At 39.1% G+C, this 18872-nt stretch overlaps 1 protein-coding gene across 6 annotated transcripts in view; it reads right to left on the bottom strand.

Annotated features, from left to right (window-relative positions):
• Nucleotides 1-1683: 1683 nt before the first annotated feature.
• Nucleotides 1684-18872, bottom strand: part of LOC121967628 — a 78246-nt gene continuing 61057 nt past the window's right edge. For all 6 annotated transcript variants that reach the window (XM_042517977.1, XM_042517967.1, XM_042517983.1 and 3 more), the window contains one exon: nucleotides 1684-2306. In XM_042517977.1, coding sequence (XP_042373911.1) covers nucleotides 1869-2306 — 438 coding nt within the window. In that variant the 3' untranslated portion in view covers nucleotides 1684-1868. The remainder of the gene's footprint in view (nucleotides 2307-18872) is intronic.

Below are 18872 nucleotides of genomic sequence, written 5' to 3'. Positions count from 1 at the left end.
ATTTTTTAAAACTTTAACCTAGGTTGTCATTGCATCAAAAAAGAGATTATTGGTGTAATTTGCACTAATGATCTAACTCAAGTTTTGATAAATGACAAATGGATTAAAATTAAAGTGTTTGTGATCTAATTGCTTAATCAAGTGTGCAATAGTTGACGGGTTTAGAGGACCTAACACCAAGCTGAAATCCAATTAGGTCCGTTGGATCTGATAGTTGGTACGAAGTCCAAATAGATCTCCGTGGGACTCGACATCTAGCGGGAATTTCAGTTAGATCCGCGGGACCTAACAATTGGCCTTAGTCCAGTTGGATTTGCGAACCTGACAACTGGCGAGAAGATCTAGTTGGTCAAAGGCAAGTCAAGCGCCTGCAGTTGGTAAAGTAAGAGATAAGCAGTTGGAGGAGAGATCAAATGAGGACGCGTTCCCGGTTGAGAGAACTGTAGGGATCGGTCCAGCTTAGGTCCATTTGGGAAACCTAAGCTGAGATCTTGACTAGATTCTGGTCTTGAGGAGACAAGATCTAATTACTACTCCTATCTCATTATGTTGTGCTAATTTTATTTTTTTTACAGGATAAATATATTTTTATTTGCCTGGACTAACTCCTTTTTTTTAAGAAGGAGAAGTGCGAAAAAGGAGAGTCCGGGCACCTGGATAGGCATCCGTGAGAGGGTCCAAGCGTTCAGAGGTGGATAAAATTTCACAGATAAAGTTTCAATAAGAGGTCACCATGTCAGCAAGGTCCAAGCACTCGGTGGGGTTCCAAGCGCCTGAATGGACCTATATAAGGATCTTCGACCAGCATCTTTAGAACAACAGTTTCTACGACTTTCATTCTTGCGTGTTATTCTGAAAAAGCTCCGACGACATCAAAAATCTGCTCAAAAGTTCGAAGGACAGAAGACTTCAATTTTCTTTCTATTTGTCGGTAACAATTTTATTTTCAATTCTCGTACTCAATCTTTCTAATCTATTTATGAATTGATAGTGATTGCCCAACAAAAGTGATCCATGATCACGAGCCTTAGAATAGGAGTCGTCACAGGCTCTGAACCAAGTAAAACTTAACATTGTTAGCATTATTTTTTTGTTTCCCTTTTCTACTGCGTAACTAGTTTTAACTCATAATTTTCCACCAACCCCCCTCCCTCCTCCTCCTCCTCCTCCTCCTCTAGGATCGAGATAACTAGATGAAAGTCCTGGATGTTGCGAACACCAGATGAAAAATCTTAGGGTAAAGGACACTAAGTGAAAGTCCTGAAATCTTGGATGCTGAGCAAAAGTCCAAATAATCTGGAGGACCAGTTTGGCAAAAGGTAAACTCTCCTAAGAGAAGTAGGTGAGGATGCGTTCTCCATTGAGGGAACAATAGATATCGATTCGACCTAGAGTTTTAGTGAAACTTAAAGTCATAATCGAACAATCTAGAATCCGTCAAATATGACTTTCCTTTACATATTAATGTTTGTTTCTAACTCCTTGGTGTAGGTGATTGAAATGACATAAAAGCTAAAAACATAGGATATTCAGGCGCCTCAATGGGGTTCAGATATCTGGACTGAGTCTAAACGGCCGGAGTTACTCTAGTAACTGCTTAGGTTAACGGCAGAGAGCAGGCACGTCGGATGTCATGGACAAGCCAAACGCACATGCATACCATTAGACAGCAAATCTAAATTATTAAAATAAAAGACCAATAGGGTGCTAGAGTCCCAAGATTGCTTTCTGCAAATGTTTTACAATCTCACGGATTTCATGATCTGTTAATGTATTAACCAAAACAGTAAACAAGAAAAACAGAATAACTTTATGGCCTTCTGCGTATCAAAATTCTTCAACAAATCAAAGATAGTTCAGAGGCCTGACTAAGAATCATCTCGCCTCGCTAGATCAGCACCACTAACATATTTAGCCATAAAAGAAATTAACCTGAACGGTGCCCCAATCAAAGGAGCATCTGTAAAAGGAACCTCCTCGTGTGGTACTGGATCATCATTAATTATCATTTCCCTTTTGTTATCCTCGTAAATTTGGATTTCATCAAATCTAACTGTTCCGACTTCACTGATTCTTGCTTCAACAAGAAGTGGTTGAACTCCTGGCTGCCCAACGGTTTCAGAGTCCAAGTTGACGGCACCATTAGCAACAAATTCCTCCTCAGGTACCACAGACTCAGTTATCTTTCCATCAGTTTCCAGTAGATGACTTGGAGAGGAACTTCTAACCTGAGTCTCTGTATGGTTAAGCTCAGCGGTAGAAGCAGGTTCGTCATGTTTCTCAGAAACAAGGTAGTGTTCATGAACCTGAAGAACAATCATTGCGAATGAGAGATGCAAAAAAGAACAACAGCATCAATGAGTCAGGATTATCAATCGAATTTTCTTGTCTAACCAAAATAATGTGTACACTAGCCTTAATCAAGTGATGACTATTACCTACTCATATTGGCTAACGATTGACTAAAATTATGAAATTAATAATTTTCATGATAAAAAAAACTTGTAATAGAACATATGTAATAGTAGTTTGCCAAATTTTATTGTACTTAGGCTCAGACAACACGACTAGGTGGTCAAATGAGTACAAGAGTATGATGGGAGGTCATTGACTTTTAGTTAGCTTTAATCCAGGCTGTAGAAATTCAGCCGAGTGGGGATCACTAGTGGGGTGCAAAAAGTGGATTGTGGTTCGACCAGAGATAGACTAAAACTTAGATGTTTGTACAAGATTGATGTCACTCAACCCAAGATAAATCAAGTAAAGTCAGGCACATCAGGCTTGGGTCTTTTTGGATGCAAGGTTTGGAAGCTACAGCAGCTCTGACAAAGGACAGTTCAAGATGACTTTACAAAGGTTGCCTTAATATGCTCTGTTAAAATGAGTTGGCCAATCCCTAGATGCCTCATAGTGGCACCAAGTGGGACCTATTGAGTGTCATTCACTAACGTTCATCCAAGTTGTAATGGTCTCAATCTTGAAGATACTTGTGTTAGTTCTCCATATCATTATTACATCCCCTCAGCCTGATTCACGTGACACATGCAAAAAAGCCTCCCTGGGCATATAGCATCACATGTTGAGAGCGATTCAAGGTGATAAGGTTGTCCGCATGGTGTATTAATATCCAAGGCTTTCACCACCTCTATAAAATGTCCTTCCTCTTGCAATTTCTTTCATCCTCTCCTGCCTCTGATCTATTGAAATAGGACTAGTATTATGCAGGACCTCAGAAAGCCACAAGATCAAGCCTTGACCATTGGAGTTCAAGTTGAGCTTGACGAGTCATTCTTCTCATTGCTAGTGGAGCATTCAACTAAACTGAGCTAGTCACTTGTTACTCCTAGTCTATAGCATACAGGAGCGGATTGTTTCTCTTTGACTAACAGGAGCTATGCTCTTTTTCATATAAATAGAACTTGTCCTCAAATGTTGGGCCTTAGTCTTCAGATCTGTTACAAGGGTCTTCGGTTCTGTAGGTATTGAGTTTGCACCAGGTTGCATTGCTGTGGTACAGTGTTTCCTCACAAAAAACATTATGCTTTCTCTGTAGTGAAATGCGAGATGTGGGCTTGAACAAACAATTTGCTACTACTACTGAGAAGCTTGGGACTTTGAACTTCAGTTTTTTTTTTTTTAACATTTTTGTTCATATTGGTTTTGAACTTGATAGTTGGCCAAGTCAATCTTAAATCTGAGTCCTTGACCCTGAGGTGTCTCAGCACCTCCTAGGGTAATTTTGGTGTTGAGGAGAGCTCTTGCCTCTCCAAACTTGCTCTCAGTTCATTTTTGGTTGAAGGGCTTGACCTCTTAATCTCATCTCCTCCAAAGTGGGGCTTCAATTATCGACCCCTATGCAAAGTGGCAGTTCCATTCTATTCAAGTTAGAGGACTTGACCCCTCTTAGCAATCCTATTGTAAAGTGGGATTGCCCTTTTTTAGGTTGGAGGGTTTATACCCCTTAGCACCCTTATTTCAGAGTTTGACATTGGTTAATATTGGGTTGGAGGGCGATACATTCTAGGTGTCCTAGAGCTAAAGATAACCTTTGGTTGTTATTGGGCAGAATGGTGATACCTTCTTGAACCCTGTTCCGAAGTTTGTCCTCGGCTAATTATTAGATGAAGGGCCTTACCTTCCTGATGTTTCTTATGATATCAGGCTACAGGCTAGAGGGTGAAACCATCTTAATGTTCAAATTCTAAAGCTTGCCTTGGCCTTGAATTGATAGAAGGGAGAAAACATCTCAGTGACTTGGTTCAAAAGTTTACCTAAGGTTAATAGAGGTTAGAAGATGATACCTTCTCACTTCTCAATGCCCTCACTTTGAAACTTACCTTCATTAATGCCGGAGGGTGAAACTATCTTAGTGTTCCTATTCTGAAATGTGCTCTCAGCTAATTGCAAGTCTCAGGAAGAAACTATCACAGTGCCTAAATCTAAAGCTTGCCTTCAATTGACAATAGATTAGAGTCAAGAAACCATTTCAATGGCCCTTTTCTTTTCTTCCATATCCATGTCTAAACTACCTTTTTTAATTGGCACTTTAAACCTTCAGATATGTGCAATCAGAATCATGCTTGTGCTTCTTATTGGAAGTGATACTACTTGCTTGGTCTTGGTCGTTAAGGGCTAATTGAGTTGGTATCAAGTTGGTTAGGGGGAGATTTTCTCCTTAATTTCTTTGAGAAATTCTGTAAGATTTCACTTGAAGAGATCCCCTAGTCCTCATAAGTGACTATAATCCGGACCGAGTCCGTCTCTCCTGTGAACCTCCTTGCTTCCTTTGCCTTCTTTGACCTGGACTTGCTGGCATTGACCAACAGCATGTGGTAAGTTGTCGCATTCAAGAGTAGTCCTTTATGGATTTCATACAAGAAGTTGAGAAGAGGGTTGAAGTGTAAATCTGGATCATCATTAGTACTACTGAGGTAAATGCTGATGCAATCATGCCCCTAAACATTCAACATTGCATGTGGTTTTGATGTTTGGGCTAAGTTTAAATTAGATGATATTTATGATATCACGTGTATGCCAAATATGCAGGTGCAGGAAACTTGTTTCAGGTGCAATGGTGGAAATACAAGTCAATCAACAAGAACCAATACAATCCCAACAGATTAGGAGACTCAATGTTAGGCAAAGAAGTTCAGGAAGGTTGGAGACCACATTCTTAGCAAGATGAAGTTTTAGTGGGTCAAAGAGACTGGATGTTAGGTAAGGAAGTCCAAAAAAAAAACCAGAAACAAGATTCTTTGCAGTATGAAGTTTCAGTAAGTTAGGGACACCAAATGCTAGGAAAGAAAGTTTAGGGAACGTCGAGGATCTGATTCTTAGCAGCATGAACTCCCAGTAGGTCATAGAGGCTGAATGCTAGGTGAGGAAATCACATAGGCAAGGAGTCTCTAGGCATGAAAGCCCCAAATGTAAGGAAGCTTCATGGCAAGACAAAGTCTCGAAAGCACAATGATAAGCTCTCGTGAGGAGAATCAAGTGCATCTGTAATATGGGACAGTTGGGACTAGCCTTAGAAGCGAATTTAGCCTTAGAAGTGGCTAGAGTCAAAGGAGCAGTCAACTGAAAGTAGAAGGTTTTTAGTTGGTTGATGCAGGAGTCATCTACACAATCAACTAGGCATCAAAAGGAAACAAACAAAATGCTTCTGTTTAGATGTTAGTTGACTAGGCAGTCGACTAATACGTTGATTAGTTGAATGATGCCTTGATCAGTCAATTTAACATCAAACAGAAACGAATAGAATGCTTTAGATTTAGGTATTATTTGGTTGTCAATCGATTAAGCAGTCAATTGATACATTGATCAATTGACCAATCAACTGATGGTTGTGGCCAGTCGATTACAAATCAAATAAAACAAAACAGATGACCAATCGACTTATGAGTGACTTGTCTTATGGTTGTACTGAACACACTACACATTATGACATCTATTACACCATATATAAAGGAAAACTAGAGGTAAAACATCCACAAGTTCAAAGGCGTCCACATGTTCAATGAGATGAGTACCCCTAACATAGGTATCATCCACCTAAAAATTCGTCAGTCAATTCTTTTTAGATATCCAAGGTAAAAAGGAGTTAAGGTTAATGAGGACTTGGCCACCATTCATGACTCTTCGCCTATGAGCAACACTTCATTTATCCTACCTCAAGCCCATTCTCTCCCCTGATTTTGGTTCTTGTAGCTCGTCCTCCTTGTATGATCCATATCCTTATTTTTTTCAATTCCCATCACCTAGGTAGGAAGTGAGACCTGTCAAGGTGGGTAGGACAGGAAAAAAAAGCTTCTCCATCTCCATCCCCACCTCAGGTTTGAGGCAAGGCAATCAAATATAATATAATACAAAATATATAAATAGCTATAGAACAAATATTGTAAATTAAATTTAAGTAAAGCAAGGTGGGGAATGAAAATTGTCTCTCATTCTCTCTACACCCTGTATATGCGGGTTGGAATTTTAATCCAATCCCTACCTTATTTACAATTCGAGTCAACGCAAGGTGGCCTCAATTAAATAGGTAGGGGCGGGTCTACAAGGCAAATATCATCCCTACTCCAACTTGGGTGGCTAACTTGGATGCTTTCTTAATGAACAAATTAGGAGATCAAGATCTTGACTTTCTTGTCTTTCTATGATCTTCCATACTTCGGCATGTCGCCACCTAGGGTGTCAATTTATGTGGTGAAATTACAACATTTGTGTGGTTATGTTGACATGTGGCTAATGTAGACCTCAATATTAGGTTTGATCAAAGGAAGAGTCATAGTTTGATCAAACTGAGGTATGTGTTGGTTGAGCTGTTTGGAGTGTGGTTAGTGGTCATGCGAACTGAGATCTATAAAGGTGAAGAACTTTAGGATGTAGTAAAGTTGTACTAAGTCATCACTCTAGCAGGGAATTCCAATTGTTTCAGGTAGAGATATAGTTGGGTTGCGTCAAGGTGAAGGATTTAGCTGGTTTGATTGGTTCGGCAAGTCCAGTTTTTGCATCCCACGGAAGTGATTGCCTTGGGCCCTATTTATAAGCTATAGGAGATGCACTCTTCTTTATAAGCGTCCCCTATGCTTGACACACGGTATTGATCCCTAGTTGAATGGGTTGGGTGTTCCTTAACCTAGGAATGATTTTTAGTATTGTCACCTATCATATTCTAGGTAAAAATAGCACAGGACCAATGTGGCGGCTATGACTCATAAGAAGTTTTAGCCATTGAATCTCATTATCTTTTCTTATTCCCAGAGACGGAGTAACCTCTTATAAAGCTCTTCTAACAAGAAGAATAAAATCTGTAAGTAACACAACAATTAAACTAATGAAAAGAGTAATAAGAGTGTGGAGCACTTTCTCATATCTTTATCCAACCCTTTCCGCCAATCTTGACAAGCTCCCCTTGCTCCTTTATTTATGCCCTTTGAGTTGTCTTCAAATAGGCTTCAAAGTGTTGCTCAAAGTGTTGCTCTATGCAAGCACAATCAACTACTACTTTTTACAGTTAGCTATTTCATGATCGTGTAAGCTTTTACCTAATAACACATCCTTCAGTTGACTTTACCTAATTCCAATCAAATATTTTTCCAGTCAACAAAAACTTTTGTCGACTCAACCTTTCTACAATTAATTGATTTCTTTGATCACGCAAGTCATCTAGTGGTTGTTACATTCCCCTGCTGCATTCCAACATCTGCCTGCAATTCAATTGACTATCGACTGCCCTAGTTGACTTTCAAATAGGGAGCAACCGTTTTTCATGAGGGAAGCCTTCAGTCGGCTACCTAGTCAACTCAACCTACATCATTAAACTGAAGTTGCATTAAGTCTACTACACTCCAACCATAAATCTTTTCTTTACTAGTAGAATATCCTAAAGTCAACTCTCTAGTCATCTCAATACCCCAATCAATTGATTTCAATCTCTAGTTGATCATAGATTATAACCAAACTATGGTCAAGTCTTTGCCAAAGTCAAAAAATACTCAAAAGCCAAAATACAAATCACACTTAGTCAACTCATATCTTACCTGCCAAGAAGTTTGCCCTCTAAGTTTTCCTTTGTCAAGAAGTCTCGCTTCCGGATTTCCTCATTCACTAGTATCTAATCAATCTTAACCTACAATGACTTCAAACTGCCAAGTACCCGATCAAGCTTGACATAGTTTCACTAGCTGCCAAGTATCATGTTACTCTTAACCTACTTGAACTTCTTCTCTGTTAAGATCTTCTTGGACTTCTCTACTAACATATACTAGACTTCTTTGCCAACAAGTATGTAAGTATCTTGTCACCTTTCTGTTACTTGGACTTCTTTCATTCACTGCAAATTGCAGTATCTCATTAAATAACATGCACTTATACACTTGATAAACTTTATAAGTAAACACAAGATATGTCTAATTTGAACTCTTTGCCCAAATATCAAAATCACTTAGTTGAACTCAACCAATTAGAGGGTATGATTACACTAACAAACTCTCCAATACTATTTGGTCAAACTCGATTACTTGAGGCATGATTGCACCAACCATCTCTCTTTTTGATATTTGACAACCCATTTAAGTTAGGCTAATCAAAGTTCATTTTCTGTCATTTTTGGTAAATAAAAGTTCTAATTTAAACCATTCATTTTCTCCCCCTTTCAGACTTGAAAAACAACAAACCATACAAGTACTAAACAATTAATCACGCAAGCTAATCAAGGTATGATACTAAATATAAATATCAAATGTTAACAAAAAATGTGTAAACAATAGACACCAATTTTGATACAAATGTTAAAACATTGACAAAATTCAAACTTGAATTTGTCTCCCCTTTCTCAGTCATAAAAGTTTTTAACTTGATTCTCCTCCTTTTCTAAATCAACTAGAGTAAAATCAAGCATCTTAAATAAAACTCTTCATTCTCTCCCTTTGATGCTTCTCCCTAAAATAATTTTCTTCCCATTAAGGAAGTGTTTCCCCCTTAAACATGTTATGCTTTCTTAAAATATGTATGTATACCTTAAATATTATTTGTTCCTAATACCAAAAGTACGATGTGAAACAAAATTTAGATTGGAATTTGACTAACCCTTGAGGCAAGTTGTCTCTCCCTTTAAAAGAATATTTCTCCCCCCTTAAAAGGTGGATCTTGCACTGAGAATGTTTTGACACTTGAAGATGTCTTGAAGTCGAAATTTACTATAAATTCTATTGAAAAAACATGAAATTTTGTTTACATACTTGTTATACATATATTTATCAATGAAATTTTGTAAAAATTGGCACAAAATGAAAGTGTTCAAAACTACAAAGTTTGAACCCAAGTTTGTATTAAGTATTTTGAGTTAAACATGTTCAAGAAAACTCCTAGTAAATAGATATTGTTAAGAGAAAACCGTGTATTAGACACCACGGAGTTATTGACTTATATAGAGAAGGATATATAGCATAATTACAATAATACCCCTAGTTATTATGTTACAATATTCTAACACTCCCCTTCAAGCTAGAGAATATAGATTATATGTACCCAGCTTATTACATATATAGTCAATTCGGGAACCTTTTAGTGACTTAGTGAATATATCTACTAGTTGATCATGTGAGTTAACAAAACTAGTAGATATTTCTCCTAATATGACTTTCTCTCTAACAAAGTGACAATCAACTTCAATATGCTTTGTCCTCTCATGAAAAAACTAGGTTCGAGCCAATATGCATGGCAGCCTGGTTGTCACGTATAAGTGACATTTGTGTAACCTCCCCAAACCTGAGTTCCTGAAGCAACCGTTTTAGCCATATAAGCTATTCACTAGTTATGGTCATAGCCCGATACTCAGCCTCTGCATTGATCTTACCACAACATTCTGCCTTTTGCTTTTCCAAGAAACAAGGTTACCTCCGACAAATATACAAAACCCAGAAGTAGATCTTCTATCAGTGGGAGATCCTACCCAATCTGCATCAGAGTACCCTATGACTCGAGTATGTCCTTTGTCTGCATACAAAAGACCCTTTTCTGGTGCGCCTCTAATATATCGAATAATGCGAGTCACAACATCTCAATGTTCTTTGCATGGAGAGTTGAGAAACTGACTTACTACACTTACCGCAAATGAGATATCCGGACGAGTAACAGGTAGCTTAGTTTCCCTACTAATCACCTGTACCGTTCAGGATCTGAAAGAGGCTCCCCCTGATTTGGTAGGAGCTTGATATTATGATCCATAGGGCTATCGACTGTCTTTGAGTTTAACATTCATGTTTCTTCTAGAATATTCATTGCATACTTCCTTTGGGATATGATGATCCTCTGTTTAGACTGTACTACTTCTATCCCCAAGAAATATTTGAGTTTCTCGAGGTCCTTTGTCTAGAAATGTTTAAAAGATGTTGTTTCACCTATGAAATCCCAAGATGATCACTACTTGTGAGGTGACAATATCATCAACATAAACTACTACATAAATACAACCAGTAGATGAGTGGCGATAAAAAATAGAATGGTCAGCCTGCTCCGAGTCATGCCAAACTATTGAATTACAGTACTAAATCTACCGAACTATGCTCTCGGTGATTGTTTGAGACCATATAAAGATTTCCGCAGGCGACATACAAGACTAGAGGACTCCTCCAGAGCAACAAAACACGGAGATTGCTTAATGTAGACTTCCTCGAGCAGATCACCATGTAAGAATGTATTTTTGATATCTAACTGATAAAGAGGCCAATGACGAATCGCAGCAATTGATAGGAATAGGTGTACAGAAGATATCTTGGCAACAGCAGAAAAAGTATCCCCGTAATCCAATCCGAAGATCTGAGTATAGCCTTTAGTGACGAGACACGCCTTAAGTTTGTCAACCATACCGTCTGGACCAAACTTCACTGTATACACCTATCGACAACCAACAACTGACTTCCAGGTGGTAGAGGAATGAGGTCCCAAGTCCCACTACTTTGTAAAGCACAAATTTCATCGAGCATAGCCTGTTTCCACCCTGGATGGGCAAAGACATCACTTGCAGTCTTAGAAAGAGAAACAGACGACAAAGAAGAAAGACAAGAATAATAGGAAGGAGCCCCCGCAGGCTGGATCAACCGGTTAAGGCGTGGCATCCTTGCACAATGAGTCGTAGGGTCGAAGGTCCACGGATGCGCACTGGATGAATAATCTGGGCCGGCTGTGTTAAATTCCGGAGACACCACGCCTTACCCGGGCCAGCATTCACCGCTGATTTACCTCCTCCTAGGATCCCTGTGGGGCCAGGCCTAGGGGGCCGCTGGGCGGTGGGACCCGCCTTTTGCACAAAGAATAATAGGAAGGAGAAAGACGATGATAACTCAAAGAAACATAGTGAGGAGAAGGATTACGAGTGGAACGCATACCCTTTCGAAGTGTAATAGGAATATCAGAGTCAAGAGATGGGACTGGAGGAAACGGCGAAGGACTTGGCTCCAAAGATGTGTCCACGGCAGTGTCAGTGTCAATGTCAGTCGGCGGCAAAGAAGGACGAGGACGACGCTGATAAACCTGCAAAGAAGGAGACGAGGATGGGGATGATAGATGCGCCTCCAGAGGACAAAAGATAGTCACTAGTGCAGGTGGAGAGGGAGAAACCTCGGACTGGGAAGCAAGAGGCCCAAAAAATAAAACCAAATCAAAGAATGTGACATCAAATGAAGTATCAATAAAGAGTAGGGGAATAACATTTGTACCTTTTGTGAGACCGTGGGTACCCAAGAAAAAACATACTTATGAGACCGGGGAGAGAGTTTATCAATGTTAGGATCAAGATCATGAGCAAAACATATAGAACCAAAGACCCGAGGTGGTAAAGGATGAAGAAGATGATGAGGGTAGAGGATATGATGAGGTATTTTACCTTGAAAAGTGGAAGAAGACATGCGATTGATGAGATAACACACAGTAAGTACGACAGCACCTCAAAACTGATGAGGAGCATGAGAATGAAGAAGAACAGCCCGAGTGGTCTCAAGGAGATGACGATTCTTGCGTTCTGCAACCCCACTCTGTTGAGGGGTATGAGGGCAAGACGTATGATGCAGTACACCATGAGATGCCAAGAAGGAACAAACCTGAGTAGAAAGATATTCGCGTGCATTATCACTTTGTAAAGTTCGAAGAAAAATACCAAACTGAGTTTTGATTTCATAAAAAAAAGATTGAAAAATAAAAAACAATTCTGAACGTTCCTTCATTATATATAACCATGTAGAACGGGAAAAATCGTCTATAAAAGTAACAAACTATCGTGATCCCAATGTAGAAGAAACACGACTCGAACCCCAAACATCAAAATGAACCAAAGAAAAGGAGGGCGTAGCCCGACACAATGCGAGGATAAAAAGAACTACGAACATGCTTACCTAACTGACACGACTCACAAGACAAAGACTCTAAGTGAGAAAGACTACGATGTAATTGTTTCGACTTATCGAGACCTGGATGTCCCAATTGAGCATGAATAAGAAGTGGAGATGCCACCGCCGAACCAACAAGAGAGGGTTGTTGAAACCGATAAAGTCCATGAGACTCACATCCCAAGCCAATCATCCTCCCCGTACTCCGGTCCGGTAAGGAAATAGACGTTTTAGTAAAAGAAATAACACAATCAAGAGGCCGAGTAAGTTGACTTTTTGACAATAAATTAAAGGGAGCTCCGAGAATATAAAGAACATTACGAATGGAAAGAGACGGAGAAGGATGAACAATACCAATACCCTTAGACTCAGTTTGGGAACCATTGGCCATGGTGACAATTGGTAAATAACTAGAAGTAGTGAGAGAAAAAAATAGAGATTTATTACCAGTGATATGATCAGTGGCCCCAGAATCAAGAACCCAAGGACCTAAAGAGCGAGATATACCAGCAAAGGAATTACCAACGTGTACAACAGTAGAAGTGGAACCAGAAGCCTGATGATCCTCAAACCATTTCAGAAAGTCATTATAGGAAGGTTGTGGGGTCGGATCCGGTGTTAACTATGAAGCGAAAGCTGAAGAAGCAATAGAACTATGAACGAACTGAGCAACGCGAGGAGGTCGACCATGCAGACCCCAACACTTATCAATCGTATGGCCCAGGCGGTGGCAATGATCACACCAAGGACGGCCTTTGCCATCCTTGCGAGGCGGAGGTCTGTCGTTGTGTCGAGAGACCAAAGCTGACGAGTCAACAGGAACGAAAGGAGGCATCGTCAAGATCTTGGCTGGGACACGGAGGAGAGTTGCCTAGGTATTGTCCATGGTAACTTCTGTGGGGCTGCCCACATAAGAATAATTTGTGGGTAGACCATATAAAGTCAGGGACATAAAAAATTTCTTCCGATTTTTAAGCTCTTCAACATGACTGGCCGCAGGTGGTAGCAGTTCATTGAAGTCACAAAGAAGGCTAGAGACCGAACCCAGATAAGTTGACATTGAATCCTTAATCTGATGGGCACTGAGGATGGTCATAAGATCTTTACAAACTTGCGAGAGTCGCCAAGAGGTGTTTGTAAAGAATTGTTGAGCCAATGTCCAAACGGCTTTGCAGGTTTTGTGAGTACGGAAGACATTCCTACGAGATGGATGGATGGTGGCTCGAATAATACAACACAACTTAGCGTCAACCTTCTTCCATAAAGGACGATCGGCGACTTGAACTCTACTTGAACATCTTCTTCAGTTTGAGTGAAATGTGTCTCATAGCCCTGTCCAACAAGCCAAAGCTCAATGTGAGATGCCCAAGAGACGTAATTTTTACCATCTAACTGCTCGGAAGAGAGGGGTGCAGTGATGTGGTTGGTAAAGATTGAGGTATCTAGCTTTGAGATGACGGATGTAGCCATTGATTAGTTTGGAAAAAATTATGAAAACGTCAAAGGAGAAGATGAAGAGCTAGTCGGTTGTCCCCTTCTCTAGTGAAAACTTCCGCTTCCGCAACCACGTCCGTAGAAAGTCCACAGCAGTCTCCAAAGGGAAGAACCACTGCGGTAACGAAACCCTAGATTTAAGCCGGCACTCTTCAACAAGGATCGGGAGATGCTGCTGGATCAACACACAGGTTGCTCGGATCCAGACGAGAGGAAGATAAGTATCTTCGTTCAAGGCGCCATTATCGCCGCCTTGCTCGTAAACGACACCCGACTGGAGTTGCGGGTAGCTGAGACGAAAGGAACGAGGAGGGAGCGATCAAAGGGCTCTTGGATAGAGGCCGGAGCTCGCGGGATCGGAGTTGGGGAAGGGAGGCTGCGTGCGGACGAGGGAGGACGCACTGCACTGTGGCAGCAGCAGTTGCTACTCGCGGCTCGCCAGCATGAAAGAGGGCAGCAGCCCGACTCTTCGGCGATGTCGAAGCTCCCCAATGACGACCCACAGCAGCCGCCGTAGCCCCTCCGGGATGGGGAGGGATGGCAGAGGGCAGCACAGCATCGGCGACGTCGGGAAGAGGAAGGCGCGGCGTCGGCGGAGACAGGCGCAACGTCGGCGGAGACAGGCACGGCGTCGGGCGGACGGAATCGCGAGGGGGAAAATAGAGAGGTGGCGGAAACTAGGGCAATAGGAAGTTAGGGTTTTCTTTTAACTTGGTTCTGATACCATATTAAGAGAAAACTGTGTATTAGACACCACAAAGTTATTGACTTATATAGAGAAGGATATACAACATAATTACAATAATACCCCTAGTTATTAGCATGAATGAATAAATAGGATACAAGTCATGAGTTGAATACTTAAATATTGTGTCAACCAGTAAAATGTAAATTTAATCAAATTAGCATGCCAAAAAAATTAACTATATTTGAAACCTAATATATACATCAAGTTCTAATTTTAAAACGTTTCAATATGCATCTTAAACATAAAAATTAAATAAGTCATTTTTCTTTATGCATGAACCTATCCATCCTAATGTGTCAACTAAGATTAAGTTAACTACTCTTCCCAATTCATTGACACGCCATGAAACCATTTAACATGATACAACCACATTCTTTAGGGATAACCTCTACCTTTCTATCATCTCTAGTCCTAAACAATTGAAATGAAGTTACATTGTAATTGAAATAAACCCTACGTAAGAAGCTATGTTAACATTAGATGGTGGTTTATAATTCAAATTGTTTTTGTCATTAGTTGCTCTTTAGCTTCCTAATAATAACCGCTCCTTAACTTGAGCTTCCTTTCTTATTTTCTTTTGCTTCTTTTTTTTTGTCCACACTTTAAATGGTAATGGCCTTCTTGTTACAAACATAACTTATAATATATGATATGATCTTTCAATATATAGCTCGAACGAATGGATTCCTTGGGGGTCTCTTTGATTCTTCCCTTGGATGCTTCTTTGATCCTTTAGTTATTTATATAAGTACATCTACTCTTATAGTGTCCTTTTCTCCTACAAAAAAACGTATAGTATGATCTTTATTTTAAAATTTTAATATATCTTCCATGTTCGAGATAGCAGGACTTGAAGGAATTATGATGCTTTATTTCTCAAGAGGATCAGATAATGGTTGAGGGTTTATTGCTTTCGACTCCAAATGTAGATGTAGATGCTTCCATTTGTTCTGGTATTGAGGTCTTTCATCCTCGATGTGCTGAGGTGTGAGGTAGATGCTTAATTGTTTTCAACTTCAGATGTAGACAGACTTTCCTAGTATTCTACGTGTTCAGGTACAAGTGAACCTCTATCCTTGGATTTGATACGTTTCTTTGCCGGTGAGAGAATCTCGTGGAGGTTTAACTATCTTATCCTACAAATCTATTGTATTCTTTGTACTCATTAATACTTTGCAAGATCTCATTAGGCCAAATATTAGGCAAAATAACAATCAAAAGATTGGTCACCTTGTTTGCCTCAAATTTTTAAATTTGCTCTTTAGTCCACTTCTCCCTTATCTTTTAGAGCTTTTAAACCCTTTTTATGGCAATTTGACTCTTGAAATCCATTTACACGAAAAACTCTATCCTTGACATCCAATATGAAAAGTTTGTCCAGTTAAAGGATGGTAGTGTAAAGTTATCAAATCCTACTCGCATAGCCATCTCCACCAATGTAAATGCTCCTTTGGCAGTTTGAAGATATCAGCTGTGGAATGGTCTTGAGCTCCTCCTCTAGCCTTAGGCTCGGTCAGTGGTGAAGCTTTTCCAAGCAGCCCACTTTGATACCAATTATATGACCGATCTGTAGGTAAAGGGAGTGAATAAACGTAATCTGAAATTACAAAACTCAAGGCTGAACTTAGTTGTTAGTTGCAGCAGAAATATAATATATAACACTAAAAATAACATGGCTTACATGCCTATTTTACGTGGTTTCCAAAGTCCTAAATTCTTACTCCATTGTCTATAACTAGTAAGGAAAGTCATCCCTCAAATCCTACTACCTTTTTTTTTTCTTCATGAAGGTGGATAAACCTCTTACAAAACTCTTCTTACAATGAACATAGAACAAGTAAAATGAACATTACACTAATAACAAAGAGAGCAATAAGAGTGTCCAACGTTATAACCTTCTATATTCTCCCAAATCCTACATTTAGCTGACTAAAGCTACGCTTAATTGACTACACTCCATAGAGACCTTTTGTTTACAAGAAAAACATCCTTGGTCGACTCAACACCCAAATTGATCATCGGCTATAACCAAATTATGATCGTCTTCGCATAATACAAAGTCTAACCAAAACTGAAGTACAAGTCACTAGTCAAATTAACTTGGAGATCTAGTAGGAGGTTTTTCCAATTGATCTTCCCAGAGGAGACCTCAACTTCAGGTCTTCCTCATATATCAAGAGGCCTTGCCTTTGAATCTTCCTCTGTGAAGAAGCCTCGCTTTTAGTTCTTTCTCATAAATTGTTATTTGGTCAACCTTAACCAATTAGGGCTTCTAATCACTAGGTATTCAGTCAAACATAACCTATGTAGACTTCTCCAACCACCAAAAATCAAGTCACCCTTGACCTTCTTGGACGTTTTTTTTTTGATTTCTTGACCTTCTTGGACTTCTCTACTAAGATCTTTTTGAACTTCTCTACCAACAGCTATTACTTCTCCTTTGCCGACACCTATTCAAGCTCTCCTCTATCCACACCCATTGGAACTCTCCTCTGCTAACAGCTTTGGAGCTCTCCTCTATCCACACACATTGGACCTCTCCTCTGCTACCACCTATTGACCAGTAGCATATTGTCACATAACCTACACCTGCACACTTGATAAACTTCATCAGTAGACATAATCTTTTGCACAAAAACAAAAACCACTTGGTGCATGATTGCACTAACAATCTCCCCAACACCATTTAGTCGAACTCGACCACTTGAGGCATAATTGCACCAAAAAATAGTGTAAAACCAACATTACGTGCAACTTTAGCATCAAGATTATATAAAGTCATGTTTTGTTAAAAAGGAAAAAAAGAAAGAAGATACTCTAGATTATGTTTTATCAGAACAATCAAAATATAATTTCATATTATTCCGATGTGAAAAATAGATACAAATGCTAGAAATGGCATTTAAAAACTTTAATGATACTTACAAAAAAAATAAAAAAGGATATATACCCCCATAGCACAAAACATGAATTTTCTCTAAGAGAGAAAAAGTATAACATAAATATCATCTACACTTCCAACCGTAATTGCAAAATTACTAGAAAGGTTGAAGGTACAAAACTATATTGTATGCAAAATATGATTTTACATACATTTATATTCATGTGGTCTAAAAATAATATTATATCAAAATTTATTTTTATCATTAATCATGGTTTAACAGTTAGTCTATTTGTTGCGACATGAGAGGTTGGGCATTCAAATCCCTACATTCATATATATATGTGTGTGTATGTGAGCAAAAGCACTAGAAAGGTTCCTTTTCTCCATGCCCCGCCTATAGCCACTTTGATCAGTCAACCGGCTTTGTGTTATTCTGATGGCCAAGCTATGACTGACCAGCTTCCAGAAGAATATTCCAGCAAATATTCTAGGATATTTTTGGAACTTCAAATAAAAAAGAGGTTCTATTTTGGCAATTTTGATAAAGGGGGCCTTGCCAGGGGCATTGAGAACAAATTTTTTGCTAAATATAGATTCTCAAACTTTTTAAATATTCATCAATTATGAAATTCAAAGAGCGTTCAAATTGCATACAAATTAGTTCATTGTTTTAGATAATAAACTTTTTTTTGTTGAGCACTCCAATCTCCAACCTTAAAATTATCAATGGTCATCAAACAACTTAGATACTAGACAACATTTGAATTCTCTGCAAGAGTGGCAGACTTACTATAATGGGGCAATGGATCAATTCTCGATGGGCACATGCCCTAGGGGAAAAAGAAGCCTCTCACTTCCTAGCCACTTGGCGGTCGGCTATAAGCTAACCCCGTATTTTACCTTCCTTCACATAACCTGAGGATGGACTCTGAGGGGCGCTTGAAGTGGGTGTAATCACCTTTGCTACAACATTTGAATTCACTGAATATATATTTTAAATGTGAAAAATGTCTCAATCCTATCTTGTGAGCTTTCACGTTCAAAATACATCTCTTGATTAATTTGTTTACCCACTGAACCTTTGTTTATAAAAAAACATTTTCTTATTGCAATGCAAATAAAATATAGTTATCTTTACATGATCAAAGTATTATCATTTGAACATCACATTAACCTATCTTCAAAATATTGAGCATCCAAGAGCAAGTGATTATATATGTAAATTTTTTACTCACACTTTTTTCCTTAAATTTGTGTTGATTATACATGGTACAACTCTATAAGTGATCTTGAAAGACTATGTTAGATCTATGTCAATTTTTTACTCACATTTTTTTCTTATATTTGTGTTGATTATATG

This window comes from Zingiber officinale, chromosome 1B, assembly GCF_018446385.1.
Source record: "Zingiber officinale cultivar Zhangliang chromosome 1B, Zo_v1.1, whole genome shotgun sequence".
Classification (NCBI taxonomy): domain Eukaryota; kingdom Viridiplantae; phylum Streptophyta; class Magnoliopsida; order Zingiberales; family Zingiberaceae; genus Zingiber; species Zingiber officinale.
This window is presented reverse-complemented; position numbering and strand designations above follow the sequence as displayed.